The sequence below is a fragment of the Patella vulgata genome, chromosome 4 (genome assembly GCF_932274485.2).
Source record: "Patella vulgata chromosome 4, xgPatVulg1.2, whole genome shotgun sequence".
NCBI lineage: Eukaryota > Metazoa > Mollusca > Gastropoda > Patellidae > Patella > Patella vulgata.
This window is the reverse complement of record NC_065882.2, coordinates 75,478,395-75,503,405: the sequence shown is the minus strand read 5'-3', so window position 1 is coordinate 75,503,405 and position 25,011 is coordinate 75,478,395. Positions and strand designations below refer to the sequence as shown.

The window sequence follows — 25,011 nt, the reverse complement described above, 5'->3', positions numbered from 1 at the left end:
AAAATAACCAGGTTCCACCCAAAACAGGTAAATAAATACCCCCCACCCCCACCCCCCACCCCCCCCCAAAAAAAAAAAAAAAACACACAAAAAAAAAACCCAAAACAAAATAAAGAAAACCCCCCAAAAAACCCAACATATTGCCCACAAGCCTCTTCCTCCCTCCACCCCCCCCCCCCCCCAAAAAAAAAACCCAAATACACACAATCACCTATCCACCACACAATTGTCAAGGTAACAGACTGTAGATTACATTTATTCGCCTTTTTATAATATGCCGGTTTAAATTTGATATTTTAAATGGTTAGCCGGATATGATGCAGATTCTCCTCTTTATGGGCCTACCAGACTTCTTTGTTTTTCTTAACAAAGGAATGCCTTGTTTTTACAGTTTAACGTCTGGTCGACACAATTCCTCCATTTTTAGATTAGCATACGGTTATTTCTTTCTGTGGTCACGTGTGCCATGCAAGCTAGGATAGGAAAGCATTTCCGTCCATACTCTTAAAGAAATTTTAACCATAGGAGTTTCTTTCATGTCCACTAGTGTACACGGTCGATCGAGTGGGGGGAGGGGGGCTATCCGAACTAGGAAAGCGTTTCCGCCCATACTTTTAATGAAATTTCAACCGTAAGTGGTTCTTTTATGTCTACCTATGTACACGGACACGGATGATCGAGAGGGGGGTGGGGCGTGGGTATCCGAACTAGGAAACACGTCCATTGTCCGCACTTCTTTTATGTCTACCTAACCTATGTACACGGACACGGATGATTGAGGGGGTTTATGGGGCGTGGGTATCCGAACTAGGCAACACTTCCATTGTCCGCACCTCCAGCGCTACCCTTGGCAGATGGGAACTGGGCTTAAGGACATTCGAACCCCTGACATTCTTGTCGGGAGTCGTGTGCTCAAATAACATAGCCTACAAATGCATCCTTGGATCGTTTTGTCTGAAAACAATTGTCAATGGATCAACTCTACTTATGTAAACTTCAGCTAAGTCTTCAAACAATATATCGGTCGATAATTTCAGACGCTTTGATTAACTTTTTATTTTCTATAAAACGTGCTTCCCTCGGAACTAAAGATTAAATTCTTCCCATAAAAAATTCATGACGTATTACCTATTGACCTTTACCACCACGCGCTAATATCGTGTAGCAGACGGCAATTGATTTCCGCCAATAAGATCGATAACTCTACCAATTCCATTACCTATCTCATTGTTTATTAATGGGAATTGCGTCCACTGAAAAGCACTGGTGGATTGTCGTTCAATCTCAGGTAAAAACCCTTCTTGATCAACCAGACGTAAGGTCATTCATTAAAACTCGTGCCATTTCATGTTACAACACCTCCCGGTTAATCAAGCTTACCCGATTTAACGGTTTCCATTCTCAGGTATATCGATGCGGTGACGTCAAATTTGTACACGACGTCTTGCTGCGCATGCCAGAAATAGAGGTTATACACGATGGGACGCAGTGATGTTGTTATGAAGGAAATTCGTACTAATCGTTCTTAATTTTATCAGTGATCATCAACTAAACCATTCAGGCCATATACATTTGAAAAAAATATATCAAGGATTAATTATTCTACTAGAGACAAACCTTGTGAGTGTAGCCAGTACAAGATGGAGGGTAATATTTTTGAAATTATTCGAAGGAATTCCATCAAGAAAGTAAGTCTATCTTATCATGTAATGTATTGATTTGGTTTGCTTAGTGCACGATAATATCAACTGAAGATGTCAGAACATGTTGCTGGAATCTTCATCATATGCCATGTTTGCTATATAGAAAGAACTTAAAATTTGTACTTTAAAATGATCCGCTCTTGATATCTAATACCGTATTAGATATCAACCGAAAAGAGCAGGGCCTCCAAGCTTGGATTAACTTAAAGTTATTTGAAGGCCCTGCTCTGTTATTGTTGGGTGGGGGCGGGGGCGTTTTCTTTTTATGGAAAACACGCCTAACTACACTGTCATATATATATATATATATATAAAAACACTTTTCCGTTGTTAAATTGATTATTTCCCAGTACAGTTAACCCATCTCATTAAAATACAGATCTATACTTCGTTTCGTTTGTTTTATACTTACGATGACCTCTTCTACATGAAGATCTGACCGGTTGTTGTGGAAGGTCGCGTCAGAGGTCATAGGAGTGGCTTTCGACCCTATTACGTCAGACATTTGATTAACCAGCGCTGAGGTTTCTAGTGGGTTACCCACAGTTCCGTGCACTTCACGCATAAAACCCGCCGTAATAGACCGTTTGATTGGCTAATCTCTCACATCATCCAGAAAGCGGGTTATATAACAACTCTTCCAGATCCTAGTGTAGTAAAGATAAGTAAAACGAAATTTTGAACTGTGAAAAACGAAACAAAATAGAATCTGTGTTTTATTCAGATTGTAAAGTTAACTTACTGTGGTTAAAAATAACGATACACTATAAAACAAAAAAGTCGTTAGTCCCTGGCCATATTGTTTTCTCTATAGTCTATTTAATTTTGAGGTGGGGGAGGTGTGAGAGAGATATAGTGTTTGGCCGACAAGAACCCCATCTTTCTTAAATCAGTCACCGGAAGCTATAGTGATTTATGTCGACTGTTGAACTCAAGTTGGTTATACCCCAGTCATGTCTATCTGCAAGCGCAAAATTTAAATTTAGCAAAGCAACTGTGCTATATATGCATGATTTCCGACATTTTTAAATCATTTAAATTGATAATATAGACGAGTAAGGTATGGTGACGTAGCAGCTTCTGTCCCTACCTCCGATAAGGTATTGTTTGGAGTTATATACTACCAAAAGATCAATATTTACGCGGATTAATTCAATTGTTATTTATTTGACGCCCCGAAGGACAGGGACATTGGGCCAATACATTACACTGAAGATGGAACTGTTTTTATGTCTGACACTTGCAATTTGTATACTGTTTTCATTTGTTATATTGTGTATTCTGAATATGCATTGACTTATGTCTGCGGTTGGTTGCGTTAAGGGCGGGTCGAGGTATGGTTGTCCCAGGACATTTTTTAAGGGATTCAAAGTGGGGAGCCCTGTGTGGAACGTGGACCTGGTGGACGAGACATTTTTGTTGCATTCTGGCATATCTGCTGGATACAAAAAATCACCTTGATTAGCACCCTTCCGACCTATAACCACAGCCAAATATCGTAACAAGAAAAGAAGACCAACGTTATAAGAAGTGTAGCTTGTTTATGCGGTTGGAGGTTGATACTATAGTGTATGAATAGTCCATAAAATATTGGCCGAACATATTTTGATGATTTAGGTGGGCCAGTCAATATATGTAAAAATTAAAAAATAATGTGTTTTGTCCTTCTGTGAATGTTCTCTTTTTTGACGCCCGCTGTGGGCATAATTATTTGTTTTGGCCAAAAATTTACATGTCGCTGATGTCATGGCCGTTTCCTAACATAAATACAAGGTTAATACATGGAATGACATATCTCACCGGTCAGTTATAGTCGAGAAAGACCACGGCGAATTGCTTCTGTCCTTCGGTGCTACATTAAGAACCATTCGAATAAACCTCAGATCTGTGACAGAAGTACAGTTGTATAAAACATGGAATTGAATAACATTGGTGTGTCACTCATTGGTAAACATTTTCTTCAGTTTGGCAAACCTTGACTAGGACTTTGGTTTGAGAGTTGCCCATCGAAACAAAGCGCCTTCATCAATTATGGTTCAACACCTCTTTCTTTTCTGTACTTCCTTCCATGAGATACTGACTGTCGTTAATCCAGAGTCATATATTCTTCTACAGATCTTCAATAATGGGCATCGCTTCCGCCTAAGATATCTTATAAATCTCCAATCTTATTATATTTGAACCTAGGCTTAAGATATCTTGTACTTATAAATCTCCAATCTTAAAAATACTTCAACCCAGGTAGCTCCATTTTATACATTTCCAATTTTAAATTGTGTCGCACTCCGGTTTTGTAAGTGTTCTCACATATCGTTTTCTAGCCCGTCTATCAATTCTCTTCTGTGAAAATTATCAAGACCTATTATCAGTTTAATCTGCCCCCCCCCCCTCTCGAGATGAGTGATTACAATTAATTTTTAATCTGTTACTTTTTATTACTATCTATACTAATATTTGTGACTGTCGTTTGTCTGTTTGTCTCTCTGTCTGTTCAGGATTTGTGGCAAGACTAGGGTTGTCCGTGGCTGAAATTTTGTTTATAGGTGTAGCTCGGACCTTTGGAAGTAACATTGGCCTGGTGGCGATGTTCTACCACTTCTGAAATGAAATAAAATGGGGTTTAATGTCCTACTGTTCTGCTCCTAACCTCGGCTAATGAAGACGGGCATACGCCATACAGTGTGCTATGAGGGAAATTTTGTCCGGGCAGCGGCACTACGACCTACTCTTATATCGAATTCCGACTGCCAAGGGATCTTTTACGTGCATTCCAATGTAAACACGGGACCTGTGTTGAATATGATTTCTGTATTACAATAAATGAACATACTGCACACCTTGTATTCGCTGTCCAAGTTTTCTTGGTGTAAGTCACTAAAACAATTCATTAAACCAGGTTGTAAAAGTCAACGTATTGTTTTCAAATATATACAATGAACCATTAACAATTGTACATAATCTTTCCATTAGATCCGCTAGATAAGTAAATGATAATAGAATTTGTAGGAAGACTTATGAACCATAAAACTAAAACAAACACAACACAAAAACAAAATATTACTTTTGTACGCGATGGCACCAAATATTATCAATCAGAAAGGAGTATGAACAAATAGTTGCTATTCGTTTTATATATTTTACGATAAGGTAGTCTATTGATTTCTCTATCTTAGAGTAGGGAGATTGTTGTAGACTAATGCCGTATTTAAATCAACTAGAACGCTCAATTAGTATTTGATTGATGACTTTAGAAACCCGGAACATTCTTCTGGAAACCTTAATCAGGACAAATGGGCTTTTGATTGCCTTAAAGAGAAGGACCTAGAAATTTTACGATCGATGACTTTAGAAATCCGGAACGTTCTTCTGGAAACCTTAATCTTGACAAATGAGCTTTTTCTTGCCTTAAAGAGGACCTAGAAATTTTACGATCGATGACATTAGAAATCCGGAACATTTTTCTGGAAACCTTAATCCTGACAAATGGGCTTTTTATTGCGTTTAAGAGAAGGACCTAGAAATGCTACGATCGATGACTTTAGAAATCCGGAACATTCTTCTGGAAACCTTAATCTTGACAAATGGACTTTATATTGCGTAAAATAGAACTTAGAAGCACATAGAAATTTTACGATCGATGACTTTAGAAATCCGGAACATTCTTCTGGAAACCTTAATCCTGACACATGGGCTTTTTATAGCGTAAAGAAGAAGGACATAGAAATGCTATGAGTCCTCACGTCAGCGTCCTGAATTGCAATTTTCCTAAATAAAAAGTATTTATCTACAATGGTAGTATGTAGAAATATTTATTTGTTTCTAAATTTTTGATAAAGAAAATAGTTTTGTAACAGTGATCAGGTGCCATACTAAACTTTGTCTTCAGTTAGCTCGCTTGAAAATAGACACTGAGCTGACTGACCGACATGTTAAATCCTAAATCGACGATTTTAGTCGAAAACACTAAGCATACTTCGAGAATTTTGAAAAGTATTTATTCTGCTTCCATTTAATGGAATTGAATAGATTATTTAGTTTCTGTGTGTATTCCATATGTGAAACGGAGTAGAACCGTATAACAAAGTAATATATTAATTTTTGGATATGGCCACCATTAAGGACAGAGAATTATTCTCGAAGTATGAAGTAGATGGATCTATGTGTACAGAATGACCAGGCGGGAATGAAGGTACAGGCTTTCTGGACTATTAGCTGCAGAGCCTATTTTAATTTTCCTGCAGTCATCGAAATAAAGTCGAACAAGCAGACGCGCGAAACATGGCCATCGCTTTGGCCTCACTCCACACTAATCCTAAAGATGTAGCATCTAAATGAGGAGGTTATCATAAGGCCTGTCATTGAATCAACTAGCGTGGTTTCGAATCCCCGGTTGTACGTGACAAGAAGTAGGGTCGCCTGTCCAACCTCGTGGGTTTTCTCCGGGTCCTCCGGTTTCCTCCCACTGCTAAAGACCCCTACGCGCAAGCGAATTATTGAAATAAAATTAAACCATAAATATGGTAGTCCCGAAATGACCTAGTTTGTATCGAGTGGACGTTAACCCCCCCCCCCCTCTCTCTCTCTCTCTCTCTCTCTCTCTCTCTCTCTCTCGCATCTAAATGAGCAGAAATATTTCCCTAGAAACTTTGTTTGGATAAAATTCTCGAGTAATCCCCCAGAACTCGCACAAAGCTTGAAGTTGTCTAAACCTCGCCCCCCCCCCCCCCGCCTCCACCTCAGCTTCTCAAATTCCTGAACACCCCCACCCTCCTTCTGGCGTGCAGAGAGGTATGCGGAGAGGTCGACGACTCATTTGCCACTAATTTAAGGCGGCTTTCTCATTTTTTCATAAAATCAAAAGTTCATATACAAACTGCTCATTTAAGCGCATTCATCTATAGGATTAGAGTGGAGTAAGGCGGTAACCGTGGCAATGTATTGTATACGTCTGTTTATTCGACGTTATTTCGATGAATGTAGGAGAAATTAAATATGCTCTGCAGCTAATGGTGCGGACCGCCTGTAACCCTACCTCCTTCTGGATATGCGCCTTGTCATTGTTACAAAACTATTTTCTTTATCAAAAATTATCGGATGATCTGGCACTGCACCGGCTGAAAGTAGTGTAACTCCGAAACCGGAAGGTGTAGTCCAACGTGACCTATCCCATGTTACTACGCGGTCCTAGCTACCCCATAACAACAAATTTCATCCTCGGGAAAGGCCGTGCTTGATTCACGGGGGCATGTATTCAAGGGGTGGTTCACAGGTATCACCGAACCTCTGCGCGGCACGGTTTTGTTACCAAACATGTCAAGGTCACTGACTATCAACTAATTTTGAACCAATGTTAAATTAATCAGCTCCGAACGGAGACTGAGAAACGCGACCCTGGTTGGGTTCTTTTTTTCGTTTATTTATTCGCCACACGCTACTTGTCTCACGGTGTATTGTATTGCTGTATATTGATTTTCTCATTTTATATAATATTATTGGTGGCTGATTGAAATCATGTACATGACCAAATCTATGCTTGTTTAATCTGAATTCTATACTGCAAATATTGATAAATTACTTCATTGATTTAAACAGAAAAACACAGATGTCAAGTGGCCATTAGTTCGGGGAGTTATTGTTATTACTTTGTGTGTTTTTTCCTCAAATGTTTGCTTTACTTTGATGTTAGAGAGAGAGAGAGAGAGAGAGAGAGAGATAGATTGGGTTTAACGTCCACTCGACACAAACTAGGTCATTTCGGGACTAACATATGGTTTAATTTTATTTCAATAATTCTCTTGCGCGCAGGGGCCTATAACAGTGGAAGGAAACAGGATTGATGTTATAAACTTACAATGCATTTGGTGTAAACTCTGTTTTAGTGTGCTCTGTACGAGGCAGGATATGCTTACTATTTCCGGAATTTCTGACCCCACTTGTCAACGAGTTCATGTATACTGTGACATTTTGAATTATCCGAGCTGCATTTATATATTGATTGTTTCATTTGAGGGGGTTAGGTCACAAGCTCTGTCATTGAGTCAAGTGGCGTGGGTTTGACTCCCCGCGTGTGCGTGACAAGGATTAGGCTCGCCTATTCAACCTTGTGAGTTTCCTCTGACTTTTCCCGTTTCCTTCGACAGGTAAAGATCCCTACGCGCACGCGCAAGCAAATTTTTGAAATGAACAATATGTTAGTTCCGAAATTACCTGATTTGTGAAGAGTGAACGTTTGGTAAAGATCCCTACGCGCAAGCGAATTATTATACGAGTCGTTCTTCAGTTAATGTCTCTGTAAGTCTGTAACCATACCAAGAACAAATATTGACTCGAGTTCCAATTAACTCATAGCAGAAACTTGTTGTCCACAGAAACTATGAATCATTTTATGACAGAATTAATTTTCCGGCCTTTGTGCAGAAGGTTATGGCCTCGGGAATACTTTATGTGCCAGAAAACTGCTGTTTACCCACAAACTCCTTTAAAATTAAGGAAATGTACAAAATAACGATTGCCTTGGTGCTGCTAAAGAACAGGTATGGAGGCTCTAGCCAAATGCGTTAGTCTATCGGCTGTGTTTTTTGTTTTCTTTAAAATTATGAAAACATTAACGGTTGACCAGGCGTAGCACGCATGAATTGGAAGTAGTATACCTCCGTAACCGGAAGTGGTAGTCCATTACCACCAGGCCTATGTTACTCCCCGGTCCGAGCTTTCCTTATACACCATATTTCAGCCTCAGGACAGCCCTTTTGTAGCCACCAACCCTGAACAGACAGACGGACAAACAAACGACAGTCACAAATATTAGTATAGAGTAAAGAATAACGATTGTCTTGTTGCTGGTAAAGAAAAGGTACGAGGATCCTAGCTAGCTTAATTTTATAGTCTATAGGATGTGTTTCTTTGATGCGAAGCGACAGCAAATGTTACAATTTCTAGTGCGGTCCCAAGTCCATTACTCAGGATTAAAATAGCATGCTTATAAATAAAACAGTCTATTTTTCATTGTCTCCGGGATGCACAGACATTTGTAAGTTTTATTTTAATCGCTTCAAGTGCCTTTGTGCACACGATGTAAAAAAGCACTGGGCGCTACTTTCAATTTCAGATACAGTTAGTTATTGTTCGTCAAGACAGTCTTGTTTTGTATTTTTTATTAATTTGTTTTTTCAGATTTTATTTGGTTTCTGTTTTATCAGATAAACAGTTAAATCATTATTTAAATTACCTTTCTCGTTCCAGCTAAAGATGGCGCTTCAAACAGGTTGTGACGTAGAAATACGCAATGAACGCAAAGAGACGCCATTATTAGCGTGTGTAATGCACGTGAAAGACGTAGATTGTGTGAGACAGTTGGTGAATGCTGGTGCTGACGTCAATGATCAGAATGAAAGAGGGCAGACATCGTTAATCTACGGTTGCATCTTAAATAAACTAGAAATGATCTCTGTACTATTGCAGCAGGTGAGTTGGACGTTCGCACAATCTCCATTTCCGATGGTGATCTGTTCGTTTTGATCCATGGATTGGAGTCTCTGGGGTTCCAATCTGTAGCACAGAGGATTACGAAAGTTTTCTAATATCTCTGTAAAATATGACTACCTTTAACACGTGACGTCTCATCACGCGGCGTCAATCATTGGCTCAATGGCACGTGCATTGTTTACATAAGACGTTACTAGTTCGGGTGGAACGGAGTCTTTTACTCATTTTAATACCCATTTACACTAAATAGGAAATAATGTTTACCTACAAATACGTCAAACGTCTTTATGTTTTTTCTAATACATAAAAAAAATGTTTTAGAATTTAATTTGTCGTAGGAAATAAGTTAATATTTGTGGCTTATTAAGTCGCATCAATATCATCCTTATCAGCGAATATTCACTGCTGATCAGTGTGCTAGGGTTCACCCTGCTAACTTATTTTGTTTTGTAATGCTTCTAACATCTTATAAAGAAGACCACGTTAGCATTACTGCAAATATTATCAGTTAAGTTAATCAGGTGGTGTTTTTCACCGACTTGACCGGCCATGACGGCTTACGCGTAGTTACGCTTCATGAGTCATGCGCCGACCATAGAGTGTGTACGTCTTCCGTTTTGGGCATGGAATGACAATGTCTGCCTGGTAACGGCTATGGAGAATCGATTGAAAGAGATGACCTGCGCCCGTGTCAGATTATATGCTTAATTGTAGTTAGGAAATGAAATGAAATGGGGTTTAACGTCCTACTGTTCTGCTCCTATACTGGGCTAATGAAGACGGGCATACGCCATACAGTGTGCTATGAGGGAAATTTTGCCCAGGCAGCGGCACTATCGCCTACTCTTATATCGAATTCCAACTGCCAGGGGATCTTTTACGTGCATTCCAATATATACACGGGCCCTCGGTTTTTCGTATCATCCGAAGTACTAGACAGCTGTCCTTGTCAGGCCCTCCGTTCTGCACCACTGACAAGGGGAAACCACGTCGGAAATTAATTGTAGTTAGGTTGAAGACATTGAATAGACAGTAATCGAAGAGAAATGTGATAGTTATTACTCAGTTAAGGCCTTTTATACAGATCTGCCAAAAAACCAGTGGTACAGGATGGTGGGCCTGACAAGGACAGCTGCCTAGTCGTTCGGGTGGGACGAAAAGCCGAGGTCCCGTATACACATTGGCGTGCACGTAAAAGATCCCTTGGCAGTTGGAATTTGATGTAAGATTAGGGGCGTAGTGCCACTGCCCGGGAAAAATTTCCCTTAGCACGCTGCATGGCGTATGCTCGTCGTCATTAGCCCAGTCGGAGCAGAACAGTAGGATGTTAAACCCCATTTCATTTCATTTCGTGTACGACACCGAGTCTACCCAGGTTTGAACTTGCGTGTCAGAAGGCGGGGTCTACTGGGTGTCAGAAGGCGGAGGTCTACTGGGTGTCGGAAGGCGAAGTTTATTGTGTGTTAGAAGGCGGGGTCTACTGGGTGTCAGAAGGCGGGGTCTACTGGGTGTCAGAAGGCGGGGGGTCTACTGGGTGTCAGAAGGCGGAGGTCTACTGGGTGTTAGAAGGCGGGTTCTACTGGGTGTCAGAAGGCGGGGTCTACTGGGTGTCAGAAGGCGGGGTCTACTGGGTCAAAGATAATATTTAGGCCAAATCTGTGTTTTAATCAGATTGAGTAGAAATGAAACAGTTGATATGATGTAAAGTCTCTATCACCTCGATCGTTTACGGATACATGATGGCTATCGGATCTATAAGACAAGATACACCCGGTGTCATATAACGGTCAAGTTTTGGCCAACGTTCACCATTGTCCCATCATCTTTTTGGTCCTGTAGGAATCGTGGAAAGGTAAATGAATTTGGCTTGCCCTCAACAGACCCCAATAGGCAATGTATTATAGGCATATCGACAGAAATAATATTTGCTCTGCACTTTGTGTCAAGTTTGCGCTAGATCCCCTGTGGTGAAACGCTCGATACTTCCCCTGAACTTGCTCAATTATTCATGGTCGACTCTGCAAACTGAAGTCAATTCGTTTCTCCCTCCGGATTGAGACATGTATAGAACATTAGATGAAAACTTGGAATAAATTCAATAATTTGACATGATGTGTGAAGTAATCAGAGATCAACAAGTTGATTGTTGACGGTTGTGAAACTAAGCTTAATGTTACAAGGATTCGATTGTTTAAGGTTTATGCTTTTGGGAATTTGGATTCGGTTGCCGCGATATATCAAACTAAATTAGACTTCATTTACTCAAAGATTCATTATTTAGACATTTATTAACACGACAAGTATATAATCAACTATCGGAATGACGCAGATGTAAACAGATTAAAATACGATTTAATTTAAAAATTGAGAAGCGAGCCTGCGTCTCGATTATTAAGTGACGTTGCTGCGATAATATACAATCTACGTTAAAACTTCAAACAGAATTAAGTAATTTGAATGAAATGTTCAATATATTAATTTTGAATTATCTAGTTTGGAACTATTATAGCCAGAATGGTCAGCCTTTATCTAAATCTTACATAATGCATCTTTAAAATCTATAGTCTAATAAATAATTTTCAATAGAAAATAAAAAATAATGCAGCTATGTAGCACTGACGGCATTTACTGTAGTCGACTACATAATTCTCAAATAAATAATTTGTCATGCCAGCAACTTTTAACGTTTAAATGTATGTGATGCATCTTGGCTAATTTTCATTTTCAAAGAAAGGCTGATTTTCGTCTTACTGTGACTTTTGTTGACATAAATTCGTGATGGCGTCCTTGCTGCGCTGTTTCGACCGTACGGCGAAGTCGCCGGCAAACGTGAACACAATGCGAGAAAATGTCACAAAAAACTACAAACTTGAAAAAAGCCGCGTTCTACAGCTTTCCTGGTCAGATCGCAGAAATGTGGCGTTTGTTTTGAACATATTCAAAACAAACGGCGTGACTCAGCAAAACACGATATCTGGCGTTTCCACAACGCTTTTGCCACGCTTATGGCAATCTTGGCGTGCTCTGAGATCATTTTCGGTCGCTGTAGCAGCGCAGTAAAGACGCCTCCCCGGTCTGACGGGAGTATAACGAAAGATGCATAAGTTCGCGTAGCCAGATACAGACACGGGTCTTATTAAATATATCGAGTACTGAAAGGGAAAATTGTTGTGATATTCGGTTCGCCTACTAATAGATAATATTTTTCGTAAAGGCACTTTTTCTCTACTGATCATTTTTTGGAGGTAAATAGGCTAATCAGAAGTGCAAATGACCTGGGGCCTGTTTCAAGAAATTTTAACTAAGATAAGATCCAAATTTGAGAAATTTGATTGGATAATATTAGATTGTTTTTAGTGCTTAGTCAATCAAAATTGAAGTTTTTAGTGCTTAGTCAATCAAAATTGAAGTATCTACTAAAATTTGGATTTTATCTTTAGTTAAGATTTCGAGAAACAGGGCCCCGAGTCCCAAAAGAAAAGAATACCGTTCTGCAGCACAATTGACAGAATTTAAACTTACCTGTTTCATCTTGTTCTCATTATCACGGTTGTAGACCGGAAATGGCATAAATTATCAAAATGTGCTTGTACTTAATGTGTGTATTTACTCACGTGTACAGCTTGTTTTGCACTATAATCAAAACTTTCTTATTTATATTTCAGAATGATCTTGACGTCAACAAAATTGACGTAGATGGGAATACAGCTTTGATGTACGCGTGCGCTTTGGGTCACACACAGGCCGTAACACGTCTGTTGGATTCACATAGTCTTGGGGAGCATTCATTGGATTTAAATATTAAAAATAACGATAATATGACTGCGGCTGATCATGCCACCGACAGAGGCCACATGGATATTATTAAGTTATTATCAGATGCCGCCCCTAACAAAGGTGAAATTTGTCCGGATGTGAAAGAAAATAATTGGATTGAAATGAAACCAATCTCGGATCACTCTCCAACAGGAAAAACCCGTCAAGCCAGGCGCGATAAAATGCAGAAAACAATCGATAAAGTTCGCAGACATTCGTTTGTTAATTCACCGGAAATGAAACTTAACCTTGCACCCCGTCCCCTGGAGCCTACTATCACGGTTACTGCGCCTGGCGAAGAAAGTCATACTTTGGTTAGTTTTGATGACGAAACTAGCCCAAAAACTCGACAAAAGCGCCTCCCAACATCACCCACGTCTCTTAAAAAAACACCGGTGTGGGAGATGGAGGATAACTCAAGTGATTTGGACTATGATGACTTTAGTTTAGAGAGTCTGGGTGATCTTGTCAAAACTGTCCGTCAGTGTGCCCAAGAAATTCGCGAAATCTATGCACCTCTTAAAACCCCCATTCATCTCATGCCACCTAAAAACGAAAGACGACGAAAGGAGAAGAAAGGAAAAGAGGGTGCCAAACTTAAAGCTAAAAATACGGTAGTAAAAACTGACTCAATTTTACTGGATATACCGCCTGACACGCCACGTGCGCGGCCACAAACTCTGTCGGACGAGGAAAGAAACCTAGGTGACCTTGACGTTCTATCTCAAACGTGGCCACGTCATAAAGAAGATCGCGTGAATCAGAGACCGGAACTGTTAGTAAAGCGTTCTGTCAGTATGTCGCCATCTCAATATTCTGCTAAACCTAGGCCCCGTCCCCCAGTCGTTATCGAAGAAAAGCGGTTGTTTGGGCGAATGATCGATCGATTCACCAACAGAAAAAATCAAAAACAATCCGCAACAATTAACATCGATCAACCTGGTACATCCGGGTTACAAGACGCCAAGCTACAAATATCCAGCATAGACCAAAATCTTAATAAACTACCCCTTATTCAAGGCGGTGGTAGACGGCAGAGTAAAGATGGGCATGACAACCCCGGCTACGCTGTTGAAGTAATACAACCTAAAACGGAATCTCTAGAGAGATATTGAATATAGACGCGTCATTTTCTGGATACGAATTTCTTGATTTTGTTTAATGTATATCCAGTGTTACCCAATCTGGGGTCAACGGGCCTCTTAGTGGTCCGTGGAAAATTATTAGGGGGTCCACTAAGTCAACTGGGCCAGCAGGATATCCGCCGAGAAAACGGTGGCCCGCAAAAAAAAAGTTGTGGATATTCGGACAATAACGTATAGTACCCTAGCTAACACCACAATAAAATTAATAAGAATGATGTTCCACGTTATAAAGGGTGCAGGGGGGCGAATGGTTAAGGCATGCGAGTTGGAGCAGACGATCTGTCATGGAGTCAAGGGGCGTGGTTTCGATTCTCCGCTTGTACGTGACAAGGCGAAGGGTACCTCGTAGGTTTTCTCCGGGTCCTCCGGTTTCCACCCACTGCTAACGACCCCTACGCGCAAGCGAATTATGAAATACAATCATAATGTTTGTCCCGAAATGACCTAGTTTGTGTCGAGTGGACGTTAAACCCCATTTCTCTCTATCCACGTTAATAATTAATACAGGGGGGGGGGGATGCATGCATGAATGAATAGAGTTGATGTATCACATTTTGGTTTATCAAAGCTTTCTAAGGACGCTGAGAAATCTGACTGAAGGTTGGGAACCACTGCCATAGCGAACCGTTATCACTCTCTGTATTTTGTTATCCAAAATCAAGTACAGTGTTGGTGAAAATAATAAATTATGCTAAAATGTTCGCATCTTGTTAAATGTAAAAACAACCGGGCTTTTCATTTGTGTTTTTACCAGGGCCCCCGATTAACACCTACTTGATATTCGTAGCTTTTTAATACGGATTATGACGAACGGAAATCATTTTATTCGATTCCAAGAAGGCGACGATGTCAAGCCATTATATAAATGTAAATGAAAAAAACAACCGGATTTTTTATTTGTGTTTTTAACAGGAACTCCTTTGGACACCTGCTTGATATTCTCAGCTTTTTAATACAAATTATGACGAACGGAAATCTTTGCATTCGATTCCAAGAAGGCGACGAATTCAAGCCATGATATAACTTTTAGTGATTAACAATTACCACAAAAATAGTATATTTTAAAATAATTTAAACGATAAACATAATATTATGTCTTAAATCATTGTAAGTATTGTAATCGATTAATTTTGCTGTTTATATTGCATTTTAGATAAATTTTAACAATTGGTATTCCATCCATTTTAATGTCATATTAAGTTTTAATGGCATTTTAGCTATATAGTATTCCGTCAATGTTAATGTTATATTTTATATCAATATTAACCATTAGTATGGCCATGTATTCTAACATTGTGAGTATAAGTTTTCCATTCACTTTATTGTTTATGTTATCTTTTAATTACATTTTAACCAGTAGTATCCCGTCAATTGTAAAGTCATATTATGTTTTAAATGAATTGTTAACCTTTAATATTCCGTCTATTTTAACCAGTAATATTCCGGCCATTTTAATGTCATATGAGTGACAAGTCCTATTCCGGCCATTTTAATGTTATTTTATCTTTTAATCGCATTTTAACTCGGAGTATTCCTGCTATTTTAATGTCATATTATCTTTTAATTACATTTTTACCAGGGGTATTCCATCCATTGTAATGATATATTTTATTTTAAAGGGCATATGGTTATATTCTTAGCATCCTTAAAATAGAGGAAACAGTTTTGAAAAAACACTTTACATTCAATTTTTCAAAGTTTTATTGCAATTTCTAATCAGTTACGACTGTGTTCGGTGAAATAAATGAGCAATCCAAATTGAATGTCAGGCGTCTGCGCTTGGTGATTCCACTATAATAATAAGTAATCTATTTTTTGGGTCGTTTGTGGATCATATATGGCGTCGTGTACTGATTTTCAAAAATGTCCGTTGTGTCTTTAATATTGGATACCATGAGCCCATATTTCACGGCAAGATAATAACATTAATATTGATTGAAATGGACCAATATTGAATTGTAATTCGTGTTTTAGTGTCGAATGTTATGGATAAATTAGAGCTACATGTCCTTTAGTCACAGTTTAGCTAATAGTATTCCGTCCATTGTTAATGTTTAAAATCAAGTTTCACTAGTATTCCGTGCATTGTTAGATTATGTTTTAAATGGATTTTAAGGAATAGTATTCCATCAATGTTTATGCCATGTTTAGATATGTTTTAAATTCGTGTTAACAATTAGCAAATCCAAGTTTGATATTTAGCAATTTAATTAAAATATGCAATCGTGTGATTTGTGTACAGTAGTATTTAAATATCAGTGCGTTAAAATAATGTTTTTATATTGTATATTTATGACAAATCTGCACTGGGGCTAGGTTACCCCCTGGTCTTTACGCGTTAGCCTGAATTTTGTTCTGATTTTTAGTAATTGCAGGACTATCTAACACACCCACAGAATTGATTCAACCATACAGAATTGATTAGACAGAGGCACAGTTTAGAAATACCGTTCCATAAATTTGCATCTACACAATATGAGATTATGACCTATGTTTCAAAAAATTGGTCCACGTCATCAGCGTATTATAAGGACCAGGAACCGAGCACGACAGCCATCTCTAAAGTTCTTGTTCTTAAAATTGGGAGCGAACCGCTTAGAAAAAAAGTTCCGCCAATTGACATAAATCTTAGAATGGTTGTTCCTTGGACAAATGCTAATTGAGTGGCGGACTTCGATTTTTGATATAAACTACTTTTACCAAATTAATATAAAATTAATTATTCGGAACCTAATTTAAATAACAAAAAAAATTTTGTATTCCTCGATTTTTGATATAAACCACTTTTACCAAATTAACGTAAAATTGATTATTCAGAACCTAATTTAATTTGAAAAAAAAATAATCGTATTCCTATTCCACGTTGTAATGCTATTAGACTTTGCTTGTTTAGAAAATCGTACTTGTATAAACTGCGGACACGAATTATATATATATTTATGCAAATGTATTTATATTCAAAAGATGTGTAGCTATAATAGATAAAAAGGTGGTCTCAGAGAGGTGGTTGGGTATAAAAGGACTATGCGACATCGCATCGCATATCATTTCATATAAGCACAAATGTGTAAGCCACGTGGGGAGTGGTATCGGGTGTTCTATTGAACCATTGGATACCGGTACATATCAGGATAAATATAACCGTATTTTTAGTCTTACTATTATCATTATTGTATATGTGGAGAATATTTGTAAATTTTCATTTTTGAAATTGGAAAGGTGCACATGAAGTTCACCTTTTTGGGCCCACCATGTTAACGACGATCAGTCAGATTTACTGCTGAACTGAATATATATTGACAAGTTATATATCTATATATTTCTATATTTAATATTATTGAACATTATAGTTAATTTAGTTTATGGTTGAACATAATATTTATTGACCACCAGTTATATATTTAATGTTATTGAACATTATAGTTAATTTAGTTTATCGGTGAACATAATATTTATTGACCACCAGGTATATATGTAATCTTATTGAACATTATAGTTTATTTCCTGCTAAAATTAACTGTTATTGACAAGTGATAGATTTAATCTTAAAATACAGATGTGACGTCAACCTTCGATGTTGGCGTATCATTATTTCAAATAATCGTACGGGCAATGTGTCAAGCGTACATTATTTATACTAGTTGAAATATAGGACCCGCGTGACGTATTTCATTGAAATGCACGTGCTGGACAGTGTCTGTATTTTAAGTTGTTTAATGACCTTGTGCAAGACATTGCGTAATTATAGATATAGACCTCGTGCTATCGTTCTCGTCCAATATTAATATATTACTTAATGTCTCGCACGCGACCATTAATCTCCACTTATTAAACATGTTACTTTGTTGAATTTAGTTAATTGCATTTACTGTTGAAAAGAACATTTATTGACCATGTGCAGTTATATACTTTTAGTCTAATTGAACATAATACTTTATTTACTGCTGATATGAAATGTTATTGACCAGTTATAAAATATTTAATCTTTTTGAACATGATTTTATTTAATTACTGCTGAAAAAAATAGTTATTGACAAGCAATAAATTGAATCTTATACTTTGTTTACTGTCAAAAAGAATATTTATTGACAAGTTAATTTGAATGAATATTATACTTTATTTACTGCTGATAAGAAAACAATATCGACTAGTTATATATTTATAATCTTATGGAATATTATACTATATTTACTGCTGAAAAGAAAAGTTATAGACCAGGGCCCTTATTCACGAAAACTTAAACTAAGATACAATCGAAATTTTAAGAAATACTGCAATTCGATTGGCTGACCAGTAAAATCAATTTGCATATATCCAATTTGCATAATGGTCAGCCAATCGAATTGCAGTATTTCTTAAAATTTCGATTGTATCTTAGTTTAAGTTTTCGTGAATACGGGCCCTGGGCCCTGTTTCACGAAATTTTAACTAAAGATAAAATCCAAATTTTAGTAGATACTTCAATTTTGATTGGCTAAACACTAAAATCAATCTGATATTATCCAATCAAATTACTAAAATTTGGATTTTATCTTAGTTAAAATTTCGTGAAACAGGCCCCAGCTGTATATTTATATATGTTATTGTGATGACCATTCTAGTTTATTTAGTTTGGCGTCCTGTTATGTTTTATGGATAACACAGGTAGTAGAAAGGAGCAAAATATTAGATTACATATTGTGATGTGTGATATAAATGTGATATAATTATTATTATACATCATGCTGAGACACATCAGACGACCTGGGTTCACAAAGCATTCTCAGACTTAAAGTAGCTAAGTCTCTAACTCAATATCATCCAAAATCTTCGACATTGAAAACACGCCGAACCTAACTGATTAGAAATTACAGTAAAAACAGAAGCGATTGAATGTAAATCAATTTATATACATTCATATTACATTATTGTATGCGTTCCGACCCATTTGTGTCAATTACTAGGTCCCAAATATTAGCGACTTAGCTCCTTTAATTTAAGAATGTACTCAACTTTCAATCACATTTATGAGAAATTTCTTTGATCTAGAAACACAAAACTTTGTAAATAGTTTCTTATTGAAGTATTTGATACATTAAAACAACAAAAAGTTTTATAAAGGACTATATTTTAGTTAAAATAAGGCGAACAATTTTGAGTAAATTCTTAACTGAAGTCTGAGAATGCTTTGTTAACTCGGGCCTGGTCTGTAAATAAATCTGATTGAAGAACTGGATATTTTTGTAGTATGGAGTGGCCTTGTGAGCCTCTCGTACTCATTCATATGAAAGCTTATAGGTGTCAATAGCGCGATAGATACCACAATATTAAGTTGGTAATATGTCAACATATCGTGATTGTTCTGATGATTTTGTCTCTGAAAAGACAATTTTTTGCCACGTTAATTGAATCAACGCGCTATGTTATATGTCTCCATTTGGTTTCAAATATGCACGTATGCGTTAAGATATTGCTATTCTGAAGCTTTGCCGACATATTCCATTTCGCCGTAGTGGATGTCGACATGTTCGCGAAATATTGCCATGAGCTATGTCGACGTGTACATTTAAAACGAAATGCACCATAGCGAGTGATTCAATTAACTCGGCAAAATTGTCTTTTCAGAGATAAAATAACCAGAACAATCACAATATATTGACATATTACCAACTTAATATTGCGGTATCTATACGCTTCTATAGATTCATCTCCATTTCTCCATATCTAAATATGTTTAAACCAATTCAAGAAAATATTTTATCCTCATAAAATGACATAATTATTATTATTGTTAGATGTAATTGAACATTTTATAACTTAAAATCAACCATTAATGAATGTCCAGGCTTGTTTTCAAAATATTATATTCTTTGAATGGCATTTAGTAATTGGAATAGAATCAAATAACACACTATTTATGAATAACAATTACTATGGTTTATTTCACTGCGACGTTTCAACAAGATTTCACAAGTCGTTATCAAGCATATAACACAAAAAGTGATTGTTATCCATAAATAGTGTGTTATTTGATTTCATAATATAATGGTTGTTAAAATAGAGAATTTGAGGCTGTTTTGACAATGAAACATAAATCGGTAATTGGCAATTAGAATTATTATTGTAGGAAGATGCTACCCCCTCATTCAGCAATAGGTTTTATGTTAATAAAGCATGGATTTTAATCAAAATATTTCCATCATATGATCAATGAATTTATTTTGATTGAGAAATAAATATATGTGAAGAATTCTATGTTTTATTAATTTATGGTTCTATTCTATCGTGTCTCCATGTTGGAAAGCAAGGGTGGCTCAGTGAGTAGGGGTTCGATCCCAGGGTTTGCCAACGTGGTTTCCCCTTGTCAGTGGTGCAGGAACATTGTCTAATCGTTCAGATGGGCCGAACAACCGAGGTCCCACATACACGTTGACCTCTACGTAAAAGAACCTTTGACAGTTACATGTAGAATTAGAAATAAAATTATGTCGTAGCGCCGCTGTGCGGGAAAAGCATCCTCTCATAGGACATTGCATGACGTATATCCGTCTTCAGACATAAGCAGACATGGTGCCGTTAAACTCTATTTCATTTCCGCAAAATTCTAGTTCTAGCTGACAAAAGGAAAGCGATAAACATTTTTTTGATGTCAGACCCTTTAATACGACTGCGGCTAAAACGTAGAAATACTTACCAGAATTTCATTTAAAATTACCCAATCGAAACGCTCCCATCCCAACTCTACTGGGGTAAATTATATAATTTGAAAATAAAAATCTAAATTACCACAAACCCAGCAATTAACATAACCAAATTTGGTAAGAATCATTAGGCTGTTTCGACTAAAGAATTTGAAACAATCTGGTTAAAACACAGATCCTATTTCGTTTCGTTTTTATAGTTCAAAATTTCGTTTTACTTGTCTTTACTACACTAGGATCTGGAAGAGATGTTATTTAACTCGTGTTCTGAATGGTGTCGGGAATAAGCCAATGAAACGGTCTGTTACGGCGAGCTTCAGGTGTGTTTTGCACGGTACTGTGGGTAATCCACTAGTAACATCAATGCTGATTGGTTAATCATATGTCTGACGTCATAAGGTCAAAAGTCGGTCTTTTGACCCCTGACGTGACCTATCGCTATAACTTGTCAGATCTTCTTGTAGTGTAGGCTATCGAAAGTATAACAAAAAGAAACGAAATATAGATCTGTATTTTAATCAGATTGAATTCATCGTCTTCAGGGGATTCGTCTCCCAAAGCTATGGAACTACTGGGCAACTTCGTGTTAACAAATCGGGTTATAAGTTCTACAAAAGTAGATAAATGTCCAAATTTTGCTGAACTGTCAGTCTTATTTCGAATTCCAATTGTCAAGGGTTCTTTTGCGTGGGTCTGTTTAGGTCTTTTAATTGTTACAGTTCTAAACGTAATTAAATAATGAATAAACGAACAAAATGAAATAAAATGGGATTTAACGTCCTTCTGTTCTGCTCCGATTGGGCAAATGAAATGGGGTTTAACGCCCTACTGTTCCGCTTCGATTGGGCAAATGAAATAAGGTTTAACGTCCTACTGTTCTGTTTCGATTGGGCAAATGAAATAAGGTTTAACGTCCTACTGTTCTGCTCCAATTGGGCAAATAAAATAGGGTTTAACGTCCTGCTGTTCTGCTCCGACTGGGCAAATCAAATGGGGTTTAACATCCTGTGCTGTTCTGCTCCGATTGTTTACTCTGTCACATGATCCCTCTTGAAGCATGCTGGATTCGTGGAATTTGCCTCACCATTTACAAATACATGTAGTAATGCATGTAAAATATCCCTTGGTAGTTGAAATTTGAATAAGCTGCAACGGCACTGCCGGGGCACAATTCTCCCTCTTATACATTTATCAAGTAATCATAAACAGTGCAAATGACTAGGCTTTTATTTTAATCTGATAGATAAGTTCTTTCTTCTATGGTTGGGTATACAATTACTGTAAGAATGGACCTTATAATGTGCGAATTTGACCAGGACAGCAACTGAATACCGACTGCCTATTTAAGGAACCTTGTACGCGATATATAGAGGTTTTTTCTCTTGTAATTAAAGTAAAATAACGATGTTTACATCCGACAGAAAAAAATGGTCTGGTATAAGGTACTGGAAACTGTACGTGAGCAAGGAACATGCGAAACCGGGATACCAAGGCCAAAATTGTCCGGTGCAGGGCCGATTTTTGGTACATTTGCATTTGACCTGCACTAATTGTGTCTGCACTAGAAAGGGGCCCCCCAGCTCACCAACTTAATTTTTTAATTAAAAGATTGGTTTTATCGTTCGCGCAATGTGTCTGGTGATAAGTGGTGGCTCGTCAATTCAGGGGAAGCAACTCAATATTTCAAACGCTGGAAGGGCTCACACTACTATATTTTGGAGGACGGTGTCCTCCCAGGCCCCCATTAAACAATAAGTCCACCCGTATAAGCGGGCCCCCCTGAGAGCTCTAATTTTCACGCGGAATCCCCTCAAAAAATTGAGAGTGCGCACGCGAAAAATCATACATACACAACGATTAGTAAAATATATTATGCTGACGTGCAAATGTCTGTCACCTTAAGGTGAAATGGTCTTTGATACATGTATTCATGCCTCGATATGTATAAGATGCAATTTATTATTTGGATAGAAATACATTGTATTAGCATTATATTAAGCAGACCTGTCATGAGTGTCTTGTGTAGTACAGTAGTATGTCTTATAGTCAAAATAGCAGCATAAATTTGAAAAATATGATACCTAGATTTCTCCCAGAAGTGCTTGCAAAACGCGTTTCCCGTTGTCAAATTTCAAAAAGACCCCCCTACCAGTGGCGCGCCTTCGGCCCTTTCGGGGCCAGCACGCCCCTGTCATCATCTACTTTTGAACTGTTATAGCAAGAATGGCCAACTCTCTATAAAAATCTCCCATATTGATTTTGCGGTGGATATATCACCATGAGGAAAATAGACATTAAATTAGATCTCACGTATCAAATCGGTCAACCTCCTTCAACGTTTTCATCAGATAAATATGATGCTCTTTGGTGATATAAAGTTCTGAATCCACGAAATGTTGGGCTTTGATGTTAGTTTGTTTTTTGGCTTTTATTTTTTTTTTTTTTTTAAAAGAAGCTTCTGGTCCAGATAGGGCATGAAATTCACATTAAAGTCTTAATTTGGGTCCATTCGTCGATTTGACTTGATAACTGGTTTGGCTCAGTTTCTTGTGAATGGGGTGCGCGTGTGCGTAGGCTATATGCATCTATACTAATGTCCAAAAGAAAGTATACACTGTGCATTTTGTGCTGCATCAACCAATGTCGTTTTTCCACATAAACGGTATTTGGGTAGAATGTCAGTTTGTTTCACATTTTCATTTTGCTTAGAAATGTTGAGTTTGGACGCAAGAGACAAACCCAGTAATGCTTTATCAAATGTTTTTAATCTAAACAAAACTTAGTCATACTTTTAGTGTGTATTCTTTCTTTTGGACATCAGGATATTAGCTTTGGTTTCAGAATATCATATTGTACACATTACCCGTCTTCATTAGCCGAATTGATGCAGAAAAGTAAACATAATTTCATTGAATTTCTGTACCATTTTTTATTTTTATCCCAGTACTGACTTATGCTGTTGATTCAAATTTTGTAAAGAGCCCCCCCCACCCCCCGTACCATTTATAATTATACAATGTTTCGACATGTTGACGAGGCAGAGCACCCTTGGATCATTTGAATCTTATTGCGTATGTAAAGTAAATGTTAGTCGAATTGAGCTAAACTATAGTTATCCTACATAGCCGTTTTCAAAGTTTACATAAGACATGATAAATAAATACTGTTCCGGGCACAGTAAGACGCGAACCAATCTAACAAATGTTCTAATTACATTTCGAACGTCCTAGCCCACAATTAATGTTTTAATTTTTGTCAAATTTTGAAAGTCCACACTGTAAAAGGTAACAGGGTTTCTATAAAACTCAGACTCAAAACCGGCAGGAGCGTTTTATTTATTTATTTTTTTGTCAATATGACACAGTCTGCAAAACAGTTACAGATGAGGTAAGATATATTTTAGATATGCATATTCTACACATCATTTCATAAAAAAAACCCTGAAAAAGTGTGAAATTGAAAAAAGCAAAAAAAAAAGTTCTTGACCGTCAAAATTTCAAATATTCATTTCGTCAGTGTTTTGGGGGTTTTTTTTATAAAAAAAATATATTTGGAATATTGTGTGTAGAATGCAACGCCCGGTGATTAGTAGGCCATTTTTATCAAGCTTTTAATTATGAATTGTTTTGGAAATTTTGAATATTTAAATTTAGGATATGCTGAGTAGAATATGCTTTATAATACATTTACCTCGTCTGCCATTTTTTTCTATACTTCGGCGTTACTGACACCCCCCCCCCCACCAAAAAAACCCCCAAAAACCGCTCTTGTCTGTAATCTGGCCCGGGTCAAATAGAGCTATAAACATGTTGGAATAGGTTTGAACTAATCAATTTCTCGTTTCCCAATATAAAGTCGAAGTCAGTTTGTTACCAATTATAGTTTCAGTTTTGCTTCAACTGTGTACTATTCAAGACAAAATCCGTTGCATCTTGGCACCAACAACGAAAAATAGACTCATTTATCAGATTTAATAAATTATTCATTTTACCCATATCAAAGCGGTCTATTTTTTAAAGATATATTATGGGAGATTAGATAAAGAGCTGGTAGTTCTCACTATAGACTAGATAATGTCAAGGGAATTTGCTGAAAATTTCAGTCAAATTGATCCACTCTGACCCGAGAATTTAGCGATTGAATTTTGGGCCTAACCTCGATCATCATTTCTAAAGTCAGTAC

General features: G+C 37.3%; 1 protein-coding gene across 1 annotated transcript; it reads left to right on the top strand.

Moving 5' to 3' along the window:
- The first annotated feature begins 9,011 nt into the window (after positions 1-9,011).
- LOC126819304 (uncharacterized) lies at positions 9,012-14,519 on the top strand. Its single transcript, XM_050547287.2, has 2 exons — positions 9,012-9,167; positions 12,854-14,519. Exons 1-2 carry the CDS (start codon positions 9,024-9,026, stop codon positions 14,117-14,119), a joined length of 1,410 nt encoding a protein of 469 aa, XP_050403244.2. The 5' UTR covers positions 9,012-9,023; the 3' UTR covers positions 14,120-14,519.
- Positions 14,520-25,011: the final 10,492 nt, after the last annotated feature.

Coding starts and splice junctions, on each gene's coding strand:
- LOC126819304 (XM_050547287.2), top strand. CDS start 9,024: ATGCACGTGAAAGACGTAGATTGTGTGAGACAGTTGGTGAATGCTGGT. Junction 9,168..12,853: donor TCTCTGTACTATTGCAGCAG/GTGAGTTGGACG, acceptor TTTATATTTCAG/AATGATCTTGACGTCAACAA.